Here is a 24,026-nt window from a genome sequence, read left to right on the forward strand (position 1 = left end):
TTTTTTGTTTTTTTTTAAATATGTGACACTCCTTTAATTTTCTGAATTGCCAAAGCTGAATCATCTGTAGTAACAACAACTAAACAGCAGATAGCACTACAGCTACAATATGGTACATACAGTGCTGCAGGGCCCGCTCATATACCGTCTAACAAGCCCAGCCTTAACTATACACCTGCAGTGTGCACTGTAGATCAAAGCAAGGTCACTTTATACAAGGAAAACATTACACACACAATGACTAGGTGCTAGTTACACAAAGCTGTTCAGCATAAACACATCCAGGAAAACTCAAATCCAATACATGTTTATTGTAAATTGATATGTTTGTTTTATGTTTATTGTAAAGAAAGTAAAACTGACTTAACCAGTCAAAAGTCAAATAGGTTTCTGCTACAGAAATTTCCAAATATGCTGTATATACTACAGTATACTATAGTACAGTGTTCTTTATGTAGAAAGCACCTACTTTAAACAGTAGACACACATGCATTTTTAAGCATACATTACCGTACATCAAGTTTCAGGGTTATGAACTAACTCTAATGCTGCCATGCAACTAGCAAAACAAATTATATTCATGTCACAATACCTCCATACTTTAGAACGGGTGCAGAATGGTTTTTAGATAGATGGTTTACTAGAGACAGAATCAAATAATGAAGAACATGTTGTTACGGGGCTCCCTTTAAAAAACTAAATTCTAAATTATACACCCTAGGGAAGCATGCAAGTAACCCTTGTAAACATGGTCCAAATACAACACACAAATAACACATTTGTATGATTACAAAAATAATGTCATAAACTACAGCTATGGCCAAAAGTTTAGCATCATTTTGCTTCAGAAAGTCGAATGAAACCTGCTGAATAATGTTACGTAAACATACTGAATTATATACCACTTTCAAGTTTTCCATATACCTAACTAAAAACTGACAAAAATTAAAAAAACGTGACATCTCAAAATCTAACATGAAATACTGTACTACTTTTATGGCTTCCAGTACAAGCCATAATAGTATACTTTTGTAGTTTATTTGATTACATGATGTTAAATAAAATACCTAAATTCATTTTATGTAGATCTTTTTTTTTAATTTGGTCTCAATCCTAAAATTTGAAGTGATGCAAAACCTTTGGCCATAGCTGTATATAGATACACTAACAGTGAAGAGCTGGTGTTTAGTGGTGTTGGACTGTTTTTTCTGTTTATTTTTACTATGTTGCAGCCTCTATATTGTCTGAATAAAATAATAAGACATGTCATTGGGTTCACTTAGACTCAATGCCAATGCATGTTTCCTGAGATGACATTTGTCATTTTTATAGCAGGCCCTGACTCTCATGTTATTCTGGAATTAAGTTAGGTTAAAAAACAAAAGATAAATAATTCATGGATGATATCAGCCCTTTAACTTCACCCAATAGGTAGATGACCTCAATGCTACTCTGTAGGTAATGCAATTAACAAAAGGACAGGTTCACATTTTACAAACTCTGCTATGTGCAAACAGTGCTGATGTGTTACCTTGAATGTGTAACTATTATCACCAGAGTTATCTGACAACTATGTGAAACCAATTTCTGCACTTTACCACAGATAAGTCAGATGGTATTTTTGTATTATTCACACAGGTACCAATCTGACTCAATTGTCCTTCAACTCAGGTGTAATGTTTAAAGTCAAAATGAATAAAGAAATATTCTGTAATGTGATCTGTAATATGGATGATCATTGGATTTCGTCATTGCTAGTGTATTTGGTGCACTTGGTTCAATACCAGCAATGTTCACTATGTTCATAAGACCATCTATATGATAGTTTAAGAAGAAACAGTAATTTAATTTACATGAAAATAAATACCTGGAAACAAAATAAACAATTGGTTACTATATCTAAGGTAGTATCAAAATATAAGCAGTGTAATGTAATATTTGTATGTGAAATATGTTGTACTATTAAATACATTAAAACCTTACAGCTTTAAAATACTTTTGATGTCTTGAACTTTTGAAAGTGTAAAAGGATATTTTAGCATACAACTTAACATGATAATGGGACAAGTGCTCATTTTTAAAGCATATTTTGACAAATTAAAAAAGGTCTTGTATTCAAAGCGTTTGAAGGTTTAGAGGTTATTTTCATGTTTCAAAATTAATAACTGTAATGTTTGCAGACTTTTCAACTAAATGAGCAGAGCGCTCAAACTTACCTAGACTGTGGTCCAATAAATAGAGCTCCCGAATTCCCAAGTCATTTAACGATTTGGAAAGTTCCAGTTCTCTGTTGTTAATATTGTCTCTCAGCAATATAACATGTCTGGGATCGAATTCACATTTTTCACAAATGAGTGGAATTAAATTCTTCAGTGGCACAAGAGGATTTACACGCACCACAGCCTTCTGAGTCCTGTGATAGTTCACTATCAACCTCACGCTTTTCTGTGAAAATAAAATAAAACACACCTTAATTTCATATTTAGAACACAATTCAATAATACATTCCATTTAAAATTCAACTGAACACTATCAAGGTTCCACACATATATATATATATATATATATATATATATATATATATATATATATATATATATATATATATATATATATATATATATATATATATATATATATATATATATATATATCCCATATATGTCTCAATAATGTCCTAATACTTTTTGAAGGGTAGTGTCCCTATTAGGAACATTACCAGGTCATGCAGTGAAAGACAGTCAGATATATGAAACCTTGTGTATACATTTCAATATCTCCCTAGATTTCCTGACTAGCTATTTTTATCAACTTTATTCTACAGTAATTGGACTCTGAGGGAGTATATTTTCAAAGCATTTACTCAAGTTGTTAATTAACTCCTGTTTTCTGAAAGGTGAAAAACAGCTGGAAACAGTACATTTTAAGTAACATATTTCAAGGTCTCTTTAGCGTTCTCAAGCAGGTTGTTTTTCAGTTTTTTATCACTAATCTAGGATTTTTTTCCTTTAAAATTACTTAGTTAAAGACTGGAGTATGTGTTTTGAAAACATGTCCCTTACGGTTTTTAAATAATTAATTTGTGCAATTGGAAGGAAAACTTTCATAATGTGGGTGAAATATTAAAGGAAAGTATAACAGCATTGAAAAATTAGCTGAATATTATTGGAGCTGCGTGTTTTTTGCAAGCTACTCTTGATCTACTTTTAGTGCAACGCCTTCATTAAAAGCAGTCATTTCCACAGCAGCATTAGCATTGAGAGCAAAGATACACCTCAGCCTGTAACCAATAACTGGGGTGACAAAAACCAAATATTGTATGACATTTCTGAAAAGATTCATGTCACCTCATTGTTAATGGTCACAGAACATTTAATTGACTTAAGATTGATAGTACTAAAGGTTTTCATTATTTCTTTTCAATAACATGCCTCTGTGTGTGGTCTCATGCTGCTCTTTACTGTAATTCTCATTTGTTCAAATAGTCAATAAGACCACCAATAAAGCTGAAAGGTTATGGATAGATAGTAGCATCATGTCAACAACATTTATACTATTTATCCTCAGATGATGGATTATACAATTGTTAAAATTGGTAACATGCAAATATTAAATGTAATCCTGTCTCTGTTTACTAAAGGAGAAGTCATGTTTCCTTTAGTAACATTGACAAAAACTGAATTGTCACACAAGAAAAACAGTCTAGGAGCAGTCTTGAACTATGTTATTTTAGCTAAACTAGTCCAAGATTAGTGCTAATCAGGGTTTGTGTAACCAGCCTTCATTAAATATTTGCACATTGAGATGGAGAGATCAGATGACACACCAGAGATGTTGATCAAGTTGTTCTCTAGAGATAAGTAAAGTCAGCAAAATATAATTTATAACACTCAACTAAATGACAATTTTATAGCACTTACCCTACACATGCTGTCTGTTAATCTTTTAAAATGGCAATAACTCTATGGTATTACACGGACATTTATTCCTTTGGATCTATCAGTAGAGTATATTTTAAAAATGAACAATAACCATGGTTAGCAGGTACATTTTTCCTTTCAGACTGAAAATGCTGACCTGCAGTAAAGGCTTTGTGAATTGTGCAATAGAAAACTCAACTGTCTAATAAATAAGATTACAGGTTAAAATAATGATCACTCACCTCTGGCACTTTAGGTGGGGGTCTTCTGGGTTTTTCCTCGACAACCTTTTCCTTGATCAGCACTGTGTGCACATCTAACTTTCCCAGCAGAGTATTTGGCTTGAAGGCTAATGGCTGAGCCTCACTAGACTGCAGTTCCAGGGTATGGTCTGCAGGGCTTAAATGGTACTGGCTGCACAAATCCACTAGTAGATCCATCAGTGCTTTACTGGAGTGAAAAAAAGACCAACTCATTAACAATGGATAGCTAGGGGTACGTTTACATCTTTAGATCAGGCTGGAGGTGTTTTAATTACATTGAGTGGTTTAATGCTATGAGCATACAAAGTAGGCTGTGGAGAGCATGGCATTCAATATAGATAGATATAGACAGACAGACAAACACTGGCTGCAATGATATATACTGTACATTAGTGGTACTCATCTCTTAATAATCAAAATCTATTCCAGTCCTGGTCTTTATTCCAACCAGGTCCTAAATTTGTTAATTGCCTCTTAGCAGCTTCAATTAAGTACATCAGAACCTGCTTGGAGTAAAAACCTGGACTGGATTCGCTCTTGAGGGCCAGAGTTGAGTACCACTGCTGTACATATTCATTCTGAATACAAAGAGGTTGGAAAATAAATTCGAAACTTGTGTAAATGTGATGTGCCTTACATGAATTAGTAATGCAATTTTTAAACACATGTAGCATCAACAATATATATTATGTAACATAAATCACTGTCTAAATAGGTAAGAAAATAGATCTGATAGACTTACTGGGGACTGACAGACAGACAGATTTATTATTACATTGCCAAACTATTTTAAACCAGTTAGTTTAACTGTTCTAGTGCAGTGTTTTTCAACCTTTTTTTCAGGCGACCCACTTTAACGAAATGGTCCATCCATGAGACCTAATAATAATAGCTAACTTTAAATCGCAAAGAAAGTGGTTAATCAAACTGTTCCCTGTGACGTCAGACATTATTCCACCCGAATTTGGGGTCCACCCAAATTTGCATTCCTAGTTACGCCACTGAATAGCAACACAATGCTTTTTTTACTCAGCACTGGATACTCCTGGGAGATGGTAATCCAGAATGATAACAACTTTATGGACATGTGGCGTATTTTTAATGTGCTGTCACAGGTCAGGTGCAGCAGCTCAGTCTCCTCATGAGGAGTCAGCTTTAAGTCAATCACTGACTCTGGGCTTCCGAACTCAAAGGGATTTTTCACCCACCTATTTATTGTCTTTCAAAATGTCAAACTTCTCCTCTGGAAAGTAGCGACAAAAAATTGTCAATCACTGCAGTCAGTTGCATCTTAATAAGGCTTGTCAGTTCATTGACAGTTTCCTTACTAACACTGTTTTCTTCGATGTGCCGCAGCATTGTGTGGAACTATCACAAAGACGGCTGGAGTGGGGGATGTCAGACAAGAAACAGGAACCAGGAAATAAACAAAGACAGCTGGAGTTTGGTGAAGCTGAGCAAATGGTCTCGCTCAGCATTTAATAATGAACAGACTGACAGAAAATAAAAGGTTGTATGACAAACAAGACACAGGACACGGCACTCTCCGCCAAAACAAAAAGACAAACAAAAAGGACTATACAGACAAAACACAGTGAGCTTCTATTTTAACTATTATTATTATTACAATTACCTCCATCTCCAATCCCGTTCTCCACTCACCGAACACACAACCCTGAGTGAGTGAAAACATGCTGCTTTTATGCAGCTGTACCGAGACTCGATTGCTAATCAATCATTCAATTGGAGTCGTGGTTTAACTGTACGTGAATTAATAAAGTGCAGTTCCCTGTGCAATCCTCGTGCCTAAATACAAATATAAATTTTATTATATATACTCCCAGACTGACTCCTTCAGCCGGGACAAGTCCAGCAATGGAAAAAACTGCTGGGGTTGGTGGTCTCCAGACCTCCCCCAAGATCTCTGCCATCGAAACTGCTGCGGAGGAAGGTGGTCTCCTGACCTCTCCCCCCTTTATTGTCGGCAGCTCCATCTGGGGGGACTCCAGGCCCCAGAACTCCTGCAGTGAAATTGCTGTGGTGAAAGGTGGTCTCCTGACCTCTCCCCCCTTTTTCATAGCTGGCAGCTCCCTCTGGTGGGGCTCCGACCACACTGACCCCTACGGCCAAGCAGAGCTGACTGCGACCCCTGACGAAGCAGTTCCAGTGACCCCAGGCAATGCGAAGTGGCTGGCAACGCCAGGTGATGCGGAGCGGCAGGCAACCCCAGGCGATGCGGCGTGGCAGGCAACCTCAGGCGATGACAGGCAGGCATCCTTGGGCGAAGCGAGGCAGGCATCCTTGGACGAAGCGAAACAGGCATCCTTGGGCGTCACCAGACAGGCATCCTTGGGCGAAGCGAAACAGGCATCCTTGGGCGAAGCGAGGCAGGCATCTTGGGCGAAGCGAGGCAGGCATCTTGGGCAAAGTGAGGCATGCATCCTTGGGTGAAGCGAGACGGGGAGTCAGGACAAGCTGGGGTACGGGTGTTGGTCCTCTTCTCGGCAACTGCGGCCGGGCGGTTCTTCCCTGTACTTCCTTCAGCAGCCTATGCAAGGGCTGCTGAGGACTGCCAGCATCTAGTTCTGGTCCTTCTGGTGAATGGAGAGGCAGCTCCTGCTCCTCTCTCCCTGATGATGATGGAGGCAGAGGCAGCTCCAGCTACTCTCCTAGTGATGGTGGGGGAAGTGATACCACCAGGCATTCACCCTCTGCTGGTGGGGGAAGTGATACCAGCAGGCATTCATCCTCTGCTGGTGGAAAGGACACAGCAGGCATTTACCCTCTGCTGGTGGACGGGGACCCAGCAGGCATTCACCCTCTGCTGGTGCAGGTGGCGGAGGCAGAGGCAGCTCCTGCTGCTCTGCTCCTGGCGGTGGAGGAGGCAGAAGCAGCTCCTCCTGCTCTGCTCCTGGCGGTGGAGATGGCAGGCAGAGGCAGATCCTGCAAAGATCTGTGCGCCAGTAGTGCAGGTTGGAAGTGTCAAGCAGCACAACAAATCCTCAACAAATTTACTGCTCCAAACATCAGTAACGTGAACTAACAAGGTTGCACAATTTGCAATGTCAGTGCTTTCATTCAGTTGTATGGACAAATCCCCGGGTAACTTTAACCGAGAAATCATCTGTACTTCTAAATTCTCAGCAATATCACAAATTCGATGTGACAATGTGTTATCACTCAGCAGGATGCATTTCAGTTTTTCAGCTGACTTTTCGTCTAAGACCATATGAACCATGTCTAATGCTGCAGGATACATTTCTCTGCAATAGTGTGGGGCATTTATTCTTTAAGCCACCATGTAAGAGGCTAATTGTGCTTTGTCATTCAATGTTACATTTCTGTTAAGAACTTGAACTGATGATTTAAGTTCTTGCTGCATCCTTTGAAAAAAGTCCAAAGGTTTATTCTCCAGATCGCCATGTTTAGTCTTTAAATGTCTTTTCAGTTTCAAAGGTTTTAAATTCTCATTCGCCAGTGTTTCCTTGCATAGGTTTATTCTCCAGATCGCCATGTTTAGTCTTTAAATGTCTTTTCAGTTTCAAAGGTTTTAAATTCTCATTCGCCAGTGTTTCCTTGCATATAACACACGTTGGTTTTGCATCCTGATTTGCATTGGAACAATTGACAAAACAAAAAATCGTCTTTGTTCTGCTTTGTTCCTGATTTTAGTTTTTTTTTTTTTTTTTGAAGGCTCTTCACCGGAGGTCCTGGGGCTCTGTTTATAGCTTGTGCTGCTTTGTCCTGTCAGATTCAGATGTGAGTAGGTTTATCGGCTACTGGTGTCTCTGGCCCTCTCTTTCGGATGGTTACACGCAGTTTGTCATTACATGTGTAGCGTAGAGTGTGAAATAGCTTACTAAAGGGAAAGAAAATTGGCGCCAATTGGATAAAATGTGTACAAAATTAAAATGTGTTAATTGCACACTAACAGGGCACGCTAATCTGTTTACTGACCTAATTTGTACTGCAGAGAGAATATTTCATTTACCCTTAGAAAAAAAGCCAGAGAATCTTTGCTAAATCAATTTTGACAACCCATTTTTTAAACTCCCGTGACCCACATTAAAACAGTGTTCTAATGAGTTGCATCATTTGTAGTTGTTTGCTGTTTAAATACACTGTATTTATACAGTGATTACATTTATACTGCAGGCATTGTATAAAGTATTCACAGTTTATTTAGCATTTCTCCAGTGTGCTATATTCAAGGCAGGACTCAGAGGACACATTGACATGCAAATAACTTGCATACATTCAGTCTTTACTTCACCATTCATCAATGGTGTGTTAATTGAAACCAACAGTTATTGCTCAACTTTTAATTCTCCTTCAGGTAACATCTTAATTTGACCCTTGCTTTAAGATTAAACCTTGGGAGAAACATAAGAACCCTCTTGAGTTCCTATCCTGTTACAAAGCACTTACTCTTCTGTTTTTAGGCTCCTGATACAGACATTCTTAAAAGTGGAGGCGGTACATCTGACCTGGGTTTGGCACCATTTTAATCACCAATTACAGGAATAAAACTGAACATCATTAAAACAAACAGCAACATAGAACACTCTCAAATTAGACTGCAGGTATAACCAAGCTATTTATAGCTGTCTGTAATGTTTTCCAGCCTTTCCATTGTATTATTTATTTATTTGGGGTGACATTTTAAATTGATCCCAAGTAGCACAGTACCATCTAAAGCACTATTCTGAACATCCTGAATAATTTTGCAGATCAAATATAAAACCATATAAATCTATCATGCTTCAATTGTAACTGCTGGTAAAACTTTTTAAAGTAATAAAGCACCCAACAAATAAATGATGTTACCAGGTTTACAGTAACCTCACTGATTTTTTTAACTCATGTTTTAAAAGCTCACCATTTAGTGGTGTGAAAAATTAAAGCAAGCTTTACATAAAATGTACTATAGGACAAGAGAGTTGAGACATCTCTCAGTAGGGTGTAGTTAACATGGTAAATATACAGGAAAATAAAACAATTAACCCTTTAGAGGGGTCATCTCTTTATCAAAGTCTGTCAGATCCTTTTTCTTAACCATTGTGAATGAAACAGTCTTAAATTGTATAAAACTTTGTTTTTATACCATTTCTATTGAATATTAGAAATAAACATATAAGGAAGTAATCACTCAATGTTTAGAGCAGTTTACATAGATTTCACATAAAATACAAGTCATTTTATAAACGTCCTCTGTAGTGGACATGAGGACACAGTTGAAGAATTTTTTTTTTTTTTTTTATGCAACTGTCACAAAGACAGTGTGGGTGGCGTCAGACCAGAAGCAGGAAAATAAACAAAGACAGAGGTGGATTTTGGTGGAGCTGAGCGAATGGTCTCGCTCAGCAATTAATTAATTAACAGACAGACAGAAAATAAACGGTTGGAACAAACTACAAAAACACAGGACACGGCACTGGTAGCCAAAATAAACAGAAACAAAAACAGACTAAACTTAATAAAACGGTGCACGGACAGACACTGACAAACACGGTGAGTTTTGAACACACAAGTATCGTGCTGGTCCCACCAGCATGCCATAGCAATTGTAATTCTCCTACTCTCTCTCCCATTCTCCACTCACCGAACACCCAACCGCGAGTATGTGAAAACGTGCATCTATATATACTGTTGTGCTGGGATTCAATTACTAATTAATTATTCACTTGAATCCCAGCACGTGAATTAATAAAGTGCAATTCCCCGTGCTCACATATTATTACATTTTACTTGCACGTGAAGTGCTGTGCAATCCTCGTGCCTAAATACACATATACATTTTAAACACTCGTGTTACACAGACCCATTTATATCCTGTGTACCAATGTCTATACACCAACATTTAACACACCACACGCAACACATAACAGATAATATACACAGGGGCGGGCACTGACAGCAGAGGAGATTTTAAACAGCACAATAGATGGCAATTCAGATGTAGAATTGATGCAGAAGAGACAGAGTTCATGTAAAGAAGCAGTAGAGTCAGGATGAGACAGCAGACACAGATAATGACAGAGTAGAGCGTCGTCCACTGTGGGCCAAAAGTAACACGTATGTTTTAGTTTTGTTTTATTGTGTATGTTATTTGTCATTAGTTCTCGGACGTTTTTAGTGCAATAATTATTTTAAAATAAAAATGTGAAATAATGTTGTTTTAAATTGAATTAATAATCATCCCATCATATATTAAAACAGGTCTGAAGTCTCTGAAGCAAGACAACACATTCATTTTCGTCTGAATGTGGGTTTTAATTACTATATTTAAATATAATTAGATTTTCTAATTGATTTTTTTTATTTATTTATTTTTTTTATTATTTTCCCTGTCACAACAGATTCAAACTTATCATACCACAGCCCCTTGGTTTTCATGACACCTCCTTATCAAGAGCAGGCTGGAGTCCAATTCAGTATTTAGGACAGTACATTGATAGTAAAGTTTCTCAAACCAATGTGAAATTCAAGTTTCAGGAAGATGTTTGAATAGATCACAAGAAGAAATGAAGACCATTTTTGGCATAGCAGACATGGCATTCCTTGGATACCTGTGGATCAAAATGTAGTGGGCCAAAGATACAAGAGTACCAATAATATATAATGCAATGTCCAGAGACAGGTACTTTAAGCTAAGGAAGTCACTGAAAAGTTACCAATAACCTTAATGTGCCACAGGAAGCAGTCAGACCTGTTATGGAAAGTCAGTTACATTAAAACAGTCAAAACATGATGTTATTTCTCATTGTGACTAATTGTTAAGTTAGTTGCATTTGTTCTACAATGTGAGTCCCAATATCCACTACAGTGCACATGTGACTAGAGTACAATACAAATAATTAACTAATATTTTTTGTTGGTTGTATGTTTATTTCACCCCAAATTCAAAGAAAAGCACACAAGTTTTAAAACTGAGAATTTGCTGGGTCTCAGGACATTTAAACAGAAATATAGTAGGTAGTGACTGCACTCTTCTGGTAGTAAACATGAACTGCAGGATTTACCTTCAGCATTTACTCCAGTGCAAGCTAACTACAGAACTAGCAAGAAACATCTTGTTTTTTTCTTTTATTTAGTGTGTCCAATTATAATCCCCCCCTCTGATTTTCTCCTAATTGGAAATGCCCAATCGCTTTTCTCCTCACTGCAGCAATTCCCCACATGGCTCAGACAACCCAAAGATTCAGTGGGCGTCCAACGATCCCACGACCAAGCTAGCTTTGTTTTTTCACCCAGGAACTTGAGAACAGATGTCAGCAAACTAACAACCTCTGAAAGGCAAAAGCCAGCCCTACAGGTGTCTGACCTGATCTTACTGGGTGCCTAGCCAGTAGGAAGCAATGATGACAAACACTCCCTGCCTGTTTTACCTCCCTACCCACGGAAGCATCAAAGCCAATGCGACACTCCCTTTGGAGTCCTCACAGAAGACCAGCCTACTTTGCACAGCCAGGATGTGAACCTGTGCTGTATGACTCACTCTGCGCACCATGTGGCTGCGCTTCTACCAGGTGAGCCACTCGGGGACCCACAAGAAACATAATTTTAAGAAATTTAGCTTTCCCTTTTATAAAAAAAAAAAAAATTAAAATTAAAAATAATGTCAAATATGAATGTCTGGAGCAATAGTCTTTTAGTGAACATAGTCCATTGTTAGACTGGTCTCAAATGTGTAAGAAAAACATTAAAAAGTAAACATGTGTTTTTATTTTAAAACATTATATCTGTTACTACAATAGTTTAAAGATACCTCTGTTTGCAAGCAATGCCCTCAGCTAGTTATCCACTTCTTTGGTGTCTTTGAGGGTGAAATTGTCCCCACCTCACTGCAGCTTCTATCTTGACCACCTCCTTCATTTACTGATTGACATGCTTTGAGCTGGTAACATGCTTTAACTAAGAAGATACTGCTGAGATGAAATAACCCAGAAACTGCAAAAGTAACAGATTTCCTAAAAGTAATACATGAAAATTGAGAACTTTCCTTAACCTAATGTAGTATGAAATATACTATTTTTTCTATGAAAAAAAAACATGTTTAAATTTGCATATTTGAAAAACATGTAGCTAATGTAAACATGTAAGATTTACTGAATTATTTTGTTAGCTACTGTCATGATAAGTGAATTGTTCACTGTGCCTTGAAGAGCACATAATCAGATTGGGTGGGGGGACTTAGTGGAGGTTAACATCCTCTCGGGAGCAGATGTTGAGACGACAGATAGAGAGATGGACTTCCATGTTAAAGCAGCACTTGCTGTAATATTGTCATTTTTCTAAATAAATAGTTAAGTTGAAATGGTGCCTCCAGTCAATCCATTAACTTGACAGCTACGATCCCTTAAACACCACACACCTTCCATTCACTGTTCTCTTCTTCTCCATGCCATCTGGCAGGACAATGAGGACGTCCACAGTGAGGCACAGCTCGTTCTCTTTCAGGTCCCCCGTGCTCTGTTCTGAGGACTCCACTGCTGTGGGTTGGGCTGCTGGGAATGTCCTACGAGGGGCTGGCTGAGGAGCTTGAGGTGGAGGTGGAGCTCGGGCCTTCATCTTTCTGCTTTTAAATAAAACACATCAATAAACGTCAAGGATTGATCAGTACATTGTTACAATCACAACATTGTCCAATCACCATTCATATTCCACTTACATACTGTGGGAATTATCCTTGTGAAAATGTGCCAGGCTAGCATGGAGAAAAACATACCACAAACAAACACAAATATTGCAAGCTACGTTATGTTTATTTTCTCAGGTCAAATACAGTGACAGTGCTGAACACATGATTGAATACTGACAACTGCCGTAATTGAACAGGTTTTTAGTTGCTTTTACACCTGTTCTCTGCTGTACTCAGGGCCGCAGCCAGTTATTTCTTGCCCGGGACAGTCCTATGAGAAGCTCCCCCTCCTTCTTTAATTCAGTTAGCGCACATTGACACAGTTTACCTTGCAAACAATGTTCTAATTTATTTTCTTTGTATTTTAACAAAACCTCACCTGTCACCCATGAACCAAGCCATACATTCATCTTGAGTCAAATACAGAAAACCTATTTGAATAATTATTTTTTAAACTATTTAGATACACATTCATATGTTTTTGTATGTACTTATTCCCCTACGATTAATAGCCCATGTCAAACAAGCAAAAACAGCCCACATTATGCAGACAGGAGCAGAGTTACAGACAGTAGCTTAACTGCTTGCTATTATACCCAGTAATAAATTGAGACCAGTTGAAGTGTTCTTAGATGTGTATCTGTTAAAACACACTGTTTAAAAATAAAAGTCGCTGTTCAGACTCTGAACATACCACGTGTTTTCATAATGTCCAACTAGTTTATTGTAATGTGTTGTGTTGCTTTACTTTGAGAAATAATAAAATGTTTACAACTTTTAACACTTTGAAAGGGATATCATTAATATGCAACATCCAAGGTTAAATACTATATACATATTTCAAGTATTTCCTTTCTTAAATTATTTTTTTAGGCTTATTGATTTTTTTTTTTCCCTAGAACACCAATTTGTTTAAATAATAAACACTAAATGTTTACCACAATAGAGGTGATAGCATGTTACAATAATAATAATAATCCTACCTGTATGTTTGAGAAAAATGTTGATCAAAAGTTTACTGAAAGCTTTCTCCCTCAGCAACAGTCACAGGCAGTGTGCAAAAGATCCTAATGGCGATGGAAATTTTCCTCAAAAATATTTGCAGTATAATTTTATAGATTGCATTCAGCAGGTCGACGACCTTTCTCTATGTGAAAGCACCTTGGTTTTCTCTTTATTTACATCACTAACAAAATACTTTAATATAGGGTTCACATTTTTTCCATTTTTATCAGTCTTTCATCTTGTCAGTCAAAGCGGTATGTAATTCGATATATTAATGTAACACTATTCTGCAAGTTTTATTCGACTTCATGAAGCAAAATTAGTTAATTCTGCAGGGCGTTGCAAAACATCCGGCCATAGGTGTACATTCAGCTACTGCCGATGTTGCAATCCATCAGATTAATCTTTCTTTCTAGCTGACTTTTTCAAATAAATCTGAAGGAATCTATAAAAAAAAAATAATAATAAATGTGCTCACCTTTGAATTTGTTACAAAAATTCTGCTAGTTCCATACTGTGCCTTCTCTGTTAGACTGTAAAAGTGCTGTGTCTTGCACATGTGCTGAAACTAAACTTATCCTAGATAAGCCTCAACCTTTCACTCTTTGACCTAAGGCCCTTGAGGCCTCGAATGTTATCTGAATTCCAATAGTACCGGTGCGATGCATTGCAACTGTTCTCTAGATGAGAAGGTGCTGCCCTTACAGGGAATAAATATAACCTTTGTCAGTAGCAGGCAAGTTGTGCAACTGCTAGCTTTTGGAAAATGGTACACCCAACCCAACCAGGACTCAAAACTCTTCACATTTTTTGCCTTTAAGATGACATCAGTGTTATATGATAGCAAAAGGAGAAAAGGAGTCAGGAGTTATATCCTGTGTGACATTTGCGTACTCACATAGTCTTATGAACACTATTGAGAGCTTTCCTTATCAACTCCAGCATAGAGGTCATTAAGGTAATAAACTGTAAGATTACTGAAGGTTATCCTTGCTTTTACTGGTACCACACTTACAAAATACAGATGCTTACACACAGTAATATATTGTTATATTATATATATATAATATATATCGATATATAGCCTATATATATATAGTATATATATATATATATATATCATATGTCGATATATATATAAGTGATTATAATATATATATATATATATATATATATATATATATATATATATATATATATATATATATATATATATATATATATATATATATATATAGTGGACAAAAAAAATAGAAACACCAATGTAAAGTCACTTAATAGGGTGTTGGGCCAACACGTGAAGCCAGTACGGCCTGTATGCGCCGTGGCATAGAGTCTACCACCCTCTGGAATTCTTCAGGAGGGATGCGGCACCATTCTTCCACAAGAAAGTCAATCAACTCATGCCTGATTGTGTCTCAGACGTTGTTCCAGAATATCCCATAAATGCTCAACTGGGTCCAGATCTGGTGACCGAAAAGACCATGACATATGGATAACATCAGTGTCATGCTCATCAAACCATTGGGCAACCACACGTGCTCTGTGGATGGGGGCATTGTCATCTTGGAAGAAATGCCGCAACATGGGGTGAAGATGATCACTCAGTACCATTAAGTAGCGATTAGCATTGACCTTGCCTTCTGAGGGAATGAGTGCACCCAAACCATGCAAGGAAAATGCGCCCCACAACATTACGGAACCACCAGAAAACCCTTCACTGTTAGAACCAAGCACTCAGGGCTGTAGAGTTCTTTAGGTTGGCGCCACTCGTCCATTTGTCAAGAATATGGTGAAGTATGATTCATCTGACCACATCACATTTCTCCACTGCTCGGTAGTCCATTGCCTGTGCTCATTTTAACCACTTGACTCGCAAACGTGCATTGCCAGGTGTGATGAGCGGTTTGTGCATTGCAACCCAACTACGGTATCCCGCTCTGTGGAGTTCACGGCGGACCTAACTAGCTGCTCATGCCCCAGGTTGAAATTTGCAGTCAGTTGATCTGCAGTTGCTCGCCTGTTTTGCCTTTCACTTCGAATTAATGCACGGATATCATAATCCTGGAGTATGCGCTTACGCCCACTGTTGCCCTTTGCTGATGATGTCTTTCCCTTGGAGTTTCATGCTGACAACATCTTAGACACCGTTGCTTGTGAAACATCAGCAAGTTGAGCTGTCTTGGTCACTGAAGCGCCTGCCAAATTCGCCCCAACAATCACCCCTCTTTCAAAGTCACCTAGGTCTCCTCTTGCAGCCATGCTTGCCATAATTATAGGCAACCAGGCATGTCCAGCATTTTTATACATGACCCTGAGCATGCTGGGATGTTATTTGCATAATTAGTGCAGAGTCACACCTGTGTGGAAGCCCTTGCTTTCAATATACTTGGTGTCCCTTGCAAACCAATCACTGAATGTTTATGACCCATAAACAAATCACTGTATATAACCACCATTTCAGGAATTGATGAATATATTTATCTTAATGTCATTACCATTAGTCTTTATATATGTGTATGTGGCTACCTCTGAGAATATAGCCATGTGTAAGCACTGCCAAACAAAATGTGTAATTGTCAATCTGGCAGTGTGTCACATTTGCATACATTTTCATTGATAAGAACCAACACCATTGTGACACCAAAGACAGAACAAAATCGTTTTTTATTGTTAAGGTTTGTGCTCCATGTGCCAGCCTCTCCATTCCATTAACAAAAACACATGCCTAAAGAAAAGGATAATCCTGCCATCATGTTGATGCTCCTCGTGAGGTCAGACCCACCATGGATTCAACCAACACTAACACTCATACTGACTCTAACACCCTCATAACGTATGTACAACAAACAATAATGTGGATACCCCTTTAACAGCAAGAAAGTGAGCTTATTTGCACAAAGGTTGTCAGTTTCTATTAATAAAAAGTAAAACTGTGATTTTTCAAAAACTGCAAATGAGACCTTGTGAATGGAAGAGAATGACTCCGTGCTAAGTAAGGTTGGTAGTACGCCTTCACAGGGATGGGCCACCTCGATGGTAGGACAGAACCAAAGTCACAATCTTGATGGATACTGTGATCGGCTGTGTTGTGTGCGGTGATTGGATAGAGCGTGGCGCCGGGCTGATCACGGGGAGGAGTTTGGCTGTACGAAGGAGACACAGCTACGTGAGTATGGCCCTTACGCTGATACACTGACAAGCCGGAGCACACCTGCATTGCCACATCACTACAAACTGTTAGAGCACTCTGAGCACCTGCACTGCCACATCACTACCAACTGTTGCAGCACCACGGAGCACCTGCACTGCCACATCACTACAAACTGTTACAGCACTCTGAGCACCTGCACTGCCACATCAGTACAAACTGTTACAGCACTCTAAGCACCTGCACTGCCACATCACTACAAACTGTTGCAGCACCACGGAGCACCTGCACTGCCACATCACTACAAACTGTTACAGCACTCTGAGCACCTGCACTGCCACATCACTACAAACTGTTACAGCACTCTGAGTACCTGCACTGCCACATCACTATAAACTATTACAGCACCACGGAGCACAGACACTTGCATCCCGAAGCTGGATTTACTGTTTGTTGTTTTATTATTGCTTGGGACTGCAAGCCCACCATTTTGTTGGTACAGTGGACAGTTATTTAATTAAACTGTTTTTGTAACTACACTCGGTTGTGGACACTCATTAATTCCTGTAGCACTCACATCCTGGCAGACCAACACAGAGAACAGACATGCACAATAGTAAAGAGGTACGGATTTAAGGTAAATACAGCCTACTTTATGTTGACGCTAGTAACAAGTCATTTAGAATACTGTGCCTATGAATATCTAAATACAATTGTATCTATCTACATGTTACTTGCTTGATTTATGACAACCAAATATGCTCTTGCTGCACTCATACAAAACTTCACAGCACTCAATCAGAACTGAGGTAAAACTAGTCACATAGACAAGCATTTCAGCTAGTGCATTCTTCAGTGTACTTTACTGAAACATTTGTCTGCTTGATGTATTCAAACAGTGCTGTGTGAAATGCTTCTGGTATGGCATACACAGCAACAAACAATTCAAAAGTCACTAGAACTACACTATAGCATCCATGCTGTACATAAGAAATATGGGGTGCTGTTTTACAATGTGTGTGTGTGTGTGTGTGTGTGTGTGTGTGTGTGTGATTCAATTATTGTAAGGTGACATTGGTTTTATGTTGGGAAATATTTTTAAGAAAAATAAAAAAAATGAAATATCTTGCTTACTTAAGTATTCAACCCCGGTGCTGTGGAAGCTCCCAGTTTGCACCAATGAAAGAAATTGCCCTAACGAGGACACAATTACCTTACCATTGGCCTCCACCTGTGAACCATTAAAGTTGCTGTCACATTTTCTGGATAAAAACCCCACTGTTGAAGGATCATTGGTAAGGCTGTGAATCTGAAGGAAAATGAAGACCAAAGAGCATTCTACAGAAGTTAGAGATAAATTAATACAAATGCATAGATTAGGGAAAGGTTACAAAATAATATCCAAGTGTTTGGATATCCCAGTGAGCACAGCTGGATCAATAATCAGGAAGTGGAAGCTGCATCACACCACCCAGGCACTGCCAAGAAAAGGCTGTCCCTCAAAACTCAGTGCTCAAACAAGAAGGAGACTTGTGAGAGAAGCCACAGAGAGGCCAACAATCACTTTGAAGGAGCTACAGAGTTCAATGGCTGGGAGTGGAGTAATGGTGCACCAGTCAACCATATCAAGAGCTCTGCATAACAATGGCCTGCATGGGAGGGTGGCAAGAAAGAAGCCGTTACTCAAAAAGTACCATCTGAAAGCACACCTGGAGTTTGCCAGAAAACATGACAGTGACCCAGCTGCGATGTGGGAAAAGGTTTTGTTGTCAGATGAGACCAAGATAGAGCTTTTTGGCCAAAATTCAAATCGCTATGTGTGGCGCAAACCTAACACTGCCCATGCCACAAGACACACCATCTCTACAGTGAAGTATGGTGGTGGCAGCATCATGCTGTGGGGATGCTTTTCATCAGCAGGGAATGGGCATCTGGAAGAATGGATGGAGCAAAATATAGGAAAATACTGCAAGAGAATCTGCTCCAGTCCGCTAAAAAACTGAAGCCTGGGAGGAAATTCACCTTTCAGCAGGACAATGACCCCAAGCACAAGGCCAAAGCAACATTGGACTGGCTCAAGAACAAAAAGGTGAATGTCCTACAGTGGCCCAGTCAAAGTCCTGATCTCAATCCCATTGAGAATCTGTGGCACTATTTGAAAATTGTGGTCCACAAGCGTCGTCCAACCAACCTGAACAACCTGGAGCAAATCTGCCAAGAAGAATGGGCCAAAATCACTCAGACACTGTGTGCAAAGCTGGTACATACTTACCCCAAAAGACTTAAAGCTGTTATTGCAGGGAAAGGTGGCTCTACCAAATATTAATGTGTAGGGGTTGAATACTTATGCATGCAAGATATTTCAGTTTTTTATTTTTCTTAAAAATATTTCCCAACATAAAACCAATGTCACCTTACAATAATGGATTTTGAGTTTAAGTGTTTTAAAATAAAATATCAAACAGAACGAAATTTCAATGTACCATTTGTAATTCAGTAATAAGAGAGAATTGGTCAGGGGTCTGAATACTTTTGCAAGGCACTGTATATATATATATATATATATATATATATATATATATATATATATATATATATATATATATATATATATATATGAAATGGACACTGATTTATGAGTTTTAAGCATTTTAAATTAAAAGTATTGGGACGAATGTTTATTTAAAGACCATATATGTCTGCAATATAATATATATATATAATATATATATATGGAAATATATGAACTTGACTGACCCTGCTTGCAAATAAATGTCTGTACCACTTTATGTATGACAGAGTCAGCACATGTTTTCCGACATGCTTACTCACATTGTCATACGCCCTTTGACAAACCTATGAATCTGATTGTCTTTTATTTTCCAACAATGATATTTCTTAATTTGTTTTCTACCTATCAGATCAACTAAAGCTCTTGCTGACTGATATACACATAATATACATAGCATATACATATTACTACTTATAGCATTTTAAAAGTAAAAACATGGTCAAATAACTTACTTTGAGTGTAAATACAATCTCCCAATCTGTTGAATTTGCTGCTTTTCTCTTGGCAGAAAAAGCACGAACACATCATCAGCTATCAGAGCAGTGCTGGAATGCACTACAATGACTAAGAATATTCAAAGCACTTTGGACCTAAACCTACCTTGGTTACTTATTAATAAGTGGAGCAACATATTGTAATCTTAGTACAGTGCCAGTATTCCAAGGACAAACATTTCTGCAGTTGAAGTGATCAGCTGGGATGTTACGTTGTCATGGAGTGCAGCGCCATCATTTTAATAAACAGAGGTAGCAAATTGTTTATATGTCATTGTGACAGAAATACAATCATTTTGGTGGTAAATCTCCCTCCCAACCTGTAAGGGTGCTAAGCAACGAGAACAGTTCCCTGGACGGGCTGGCCTGACAGTTCTTTCCCAGGGGTCAAGGGAAGTTGACCAGCTAGAAAGCCAGCGAGACTCCCTTGCAATAACGCATTGACCTGGAAGGGAAACGACGTGGCAGCCGCAGATTGGTTGCACTCGTTTACCAAGGGGGGTCATGTGTGACAGCATAAAAGGGGGCGGAGAATCACAATCTGTTCCTTCACATTGGTTTGTTTTGGATAGAACCAAGAAGGACTGTAAGAGCATAAAAAGAAACTGTATTTTGAGTGTTGTGTTTTGTTTGTTTGTAATTGTCTTGTCTGATACATTACCAGACAGCTAACACAGTTCCGCAGCTGTTGCCATGGGCCAGCGCTAAGACAGAACAGCACCACACCAATTGTCACTAAATGAACTGTATCGCCCACCATGAGCACTAGTGCACGGACCCAGGACTGGCGATGTATTATTGTCGTGTATGTATTATTGTGGGGCAGATATTAGTTGGGATTACAATCCTGTTATTGTTTACCCCATGCAGTACACATTGTTGTGTATTGCCAGGGGTTATTGTTTTGGTCACCAAACCTGGAATATAAATAAAAATCACTTTCCAAATTGGATTACAAGGCTCAGTGTGTTTCATTACCACACTGCATCACTCCTGCACCTGTTTCCGCTCAGCCACTTTGCCACAGTCATAAAATAGCAAGTCAAGGTATTTATAAATCTACCAGTCTACCTGTCAGTCTTTCTGTAGTGTGTCTTAGGAGAATGTATTCACTCTATATACAGTATAACAGTTTTTACTTTTGTTAGTTTGTACAAGAGGTGTTATAAAACATGTGTCTACACGTTACGTATACTAATAAATTAAACCATAGTAACAAATTACTTAACGTAGGTTTAAAGCATGTATTCCTTGTCCAAGTAGTTAAAGGATTAAAACATTCTCACACATTTTTTAAGCAGCATACAAAATAATTTTATTTTAATTGAATTGTCTACATTTAAAAACACATTCCTGGATAGTGAGAAGTGATTACTCCAACTAAAACCAAAAACGAAACAGCACCAGGTTAACAATGATGACTTTAAAAATTCAAAAGTAAAACAAAAAAAATGTTGCTGTTAAACAAAAAAAAAATCAAGAATGTTATCTTAAAAGATGTATTCGCTTCGATGATGTGGAAAAACACGTTTTTAATTATAGAGATTAGGGCAGCTCTGCACAGATAGAAAATGGCAAAGTACTGTGTTTGTTTGTGCTTTCTAACACCCAACTGCAGTTCATTTGTCTTCCCAGCGACAGTGAGTGGAAGCGACAGCGAGTGGGAGAAGTACAGGCGTGGAAAAGTACAGAGCAGTTTAGAAGCAGAAAGGAGAAATTGCATCTTGAATTGCTTTAATCAGAAAACAGAGGACATTGGGGAAACACAGCAGCAGCTCAAAGTCAAACAGCCACGTGTGTTTTTCTGATAACAAACAAGCTGAAACTCGGAGCAGCTGATTCAAATTCAGCGCCGTTCTGAGACACTGGCGAGGGGAGGAGCCAACAGCACAGCAGAACAACGCAGTTAAACGAGGCAGTCTTCCCAGCGACAGCGAGTGGAAGCGACAGCGAGTGGGAGAAGTACAGGCGTGGAAAAGTACAGAGCAGTTTCGAAGCAGTTTGAAAGCAGGTTGACAACTGCAGAAGAAACTAAACTTAAAAAAAAACCCTCAACATGGTCTTCAAGCCAGTAATCTGTGACACCTGCTTGATGTGGGAAATCCGAGAAAACCCAGTGGAGCTAAACCAAGTGTGCGTAAAGTGCCGCGCGATGCAGGATTTGCATAAACTAGTAAGTATGCTAGAAATGGAGCTGGAAGAAGTGAGACAGCAACAGGATCTTGAGGAACTGGCACACCCACAATTCATGCAAGTCTGCATCACCCCTAACAGACTGAAAGCCACCAGGGAGATAGAAGGTCAGAACAGCTGGGTTCAGGTAGGCAGAAGCAGGGAAAAAAAGAAACTTCGTCAAACACAACCAGCAGAAATCAAAACAACCAACAGATTTGAGTCACTTCAGAATTGTGATGAGCAGAACCAACAACAAGAGAATGAAAGGAACAACATCCAGGACCCTATTGACAGTGGTGACCAGACAGCAAAAAGAAGGGAGGTCATGATTGTTGGGGACTCCATATTGAGAAACACAGCAAGTTCAGTTCGCAGTTTGGACCCCCTTACTACAACAGTGTGCTGCCTTCCGGGAGCCTCGGTCAAGCACATCACTGAGAACGTGGACAGGCTCCTAGAACGAACACGAGACGACCTGGTAGTAGTCGTCCACATCGGTACAAACAACATTGGAAGATTAAAGGAAATTAAAAGGAAATTAAAAGAGAAAACCAAAACTGTGGTATTTTCTGGTATACTACCGGCACCTTGCAAAGGACCATATGGACAGCTGGAAATAATTAATCAAAACGCATGGCTGAAGACGTGGTGCACACAGGAAGGCTTCACCTATCTTGATCATTGGACCACATTCTTCAACGAGGACTATCTGTATAGACGGGATGGACTGCATTTAAATAACAAGGGAACCAGTCTACTCGGAGAAAAGATCCTCGAGCAGGTTCAGAAGCATTTAAACTAGAAAGGAAGGGGGGAGAAATCAACAAAAAAACAGAAGGGAGACCGCATCAAAACAAGGACAACAACTCAGGTAAGACAACCATTAAATGTATTTATCTAAATGCTAGAAGTATCAGAAACAAAATTCTAGAACTTGAAGCTACTGCACTAACAGGTAACTATGATGTGATAGGTGTTACAGAAACGTGGTTGTCTGAGGGTGATGGGGACGAATATAATATTTGTGGGTATACCCTGTATAGGAAAGACAGGCAGGACAGAAGAGGAGGAGGGGTAGCGCTATACATAAGAAACAGTCTTGAAGCCCAGGTGTTAAACCTGGACAAAGAAAATAAAACCGAATCAATATGGGTCAGAATAACGGACAAAAATTCAAAGGGCATAATAATAGGAGCATGCTATAGACCGCCAGATTCAGACGGTGAGCACAATAATCTGTTATACAATGACATTAGAAATGCGTGTAGCAAAGGAGAAGCCATACTAATGGGGGATTTCAACTTCCCCCAAATAAAATGGGAAAACCCGGTGGGTAGCACGAAGGATGAAATAGAAATGGTGGAAATGACAAATGACTGCTTCCTAACACAATTTGTCAAGGCACCGACTAGAGGGGAGGCATGCCTTGATTTAGTCTTTTCAAATAACGAAGATAGAATAACTAAAACAGAGGTCAGAGAACCACTGGCAAACTCAGACCACAACATGGTCTCATTTGAAGTGTTTTTTAAATCCCCAAAAGTAATGACTAAAGCTAAGGTTTACAATTTTAGAAAAGCAAACTATGAAGGTATGAAACAGAGACTAACAGAAGTAGATTGGAGTAAAATAGAGAAAACACCCACAGAAGAAGGATGGTTGTTCTTCAAAAATGTAGTACTAGAGGCGCAAAACAATTATATCCCTAAAGTAGACAAATCTAAATGTAAAACTAAATTGCCAAAATGGTTTAATAGATCAATTAAAAAAAATATTCAGCGAAAAAAGGCACTTTACAGAGCATT

General features: G+C 38.7%; 1 protein-coding gene across 7 annotated transcripts in view; it reads right to left on the reverse strand.

Annotated features, from left to right (window-relative positions):
• LOC121313365 (protein cordon-bleu-like) overlaps positions 1–24,026 on the reverse strand; it is a 119,685-nt gene that overhangs the window by 65,509 nt on the left and 30,150 nt on the right. For 3 of the 7 annotated variants that reach the window (XM_041245798.1, XM_041245791.1, XM_041245792.1), the window contains exons 3-6: positions 12,558–12,761; positions 4,163–4,370; positions 2,217–2,445; positions 593–640 (exon numbers count right to left, since the gene is read on the reverse strand). In XM_041245798.1, the coding sequence (XP_041101732.1) occupies positions 593–640; positions 2,217–2,445; positions 4,163–4,370; positions 12,558–12,761 (689 nt within the window). Of the gene's footprint in view, positions 1–592; positions 641–2,216; positions 2,446–4,162; positions 4,371–12,557; positions 12,762–20,004; positions 20,116–24,026 lie in introns of those variants that run through there. The other 4 variants (XM_041245796.1, XM_041245795.1, XM_041245793.1 and 1 more) reach the window with 4 other exon arrangements.

Source organism: Polyodon spathula, chromosome 3 (assembly GCF_017654505.1).
Source record: "Polyodon spathula isolate WHYD16114869_AA chromosome 3, ASM1765450v1, whole genome shotgun sequence".
Taxonomy (NCBI): Eukaryota; Metazoa; Chordata; class Actinopteri; order Acipenseriformes; family Polyodontidae; genus Polyodon; species Polyodon spathula.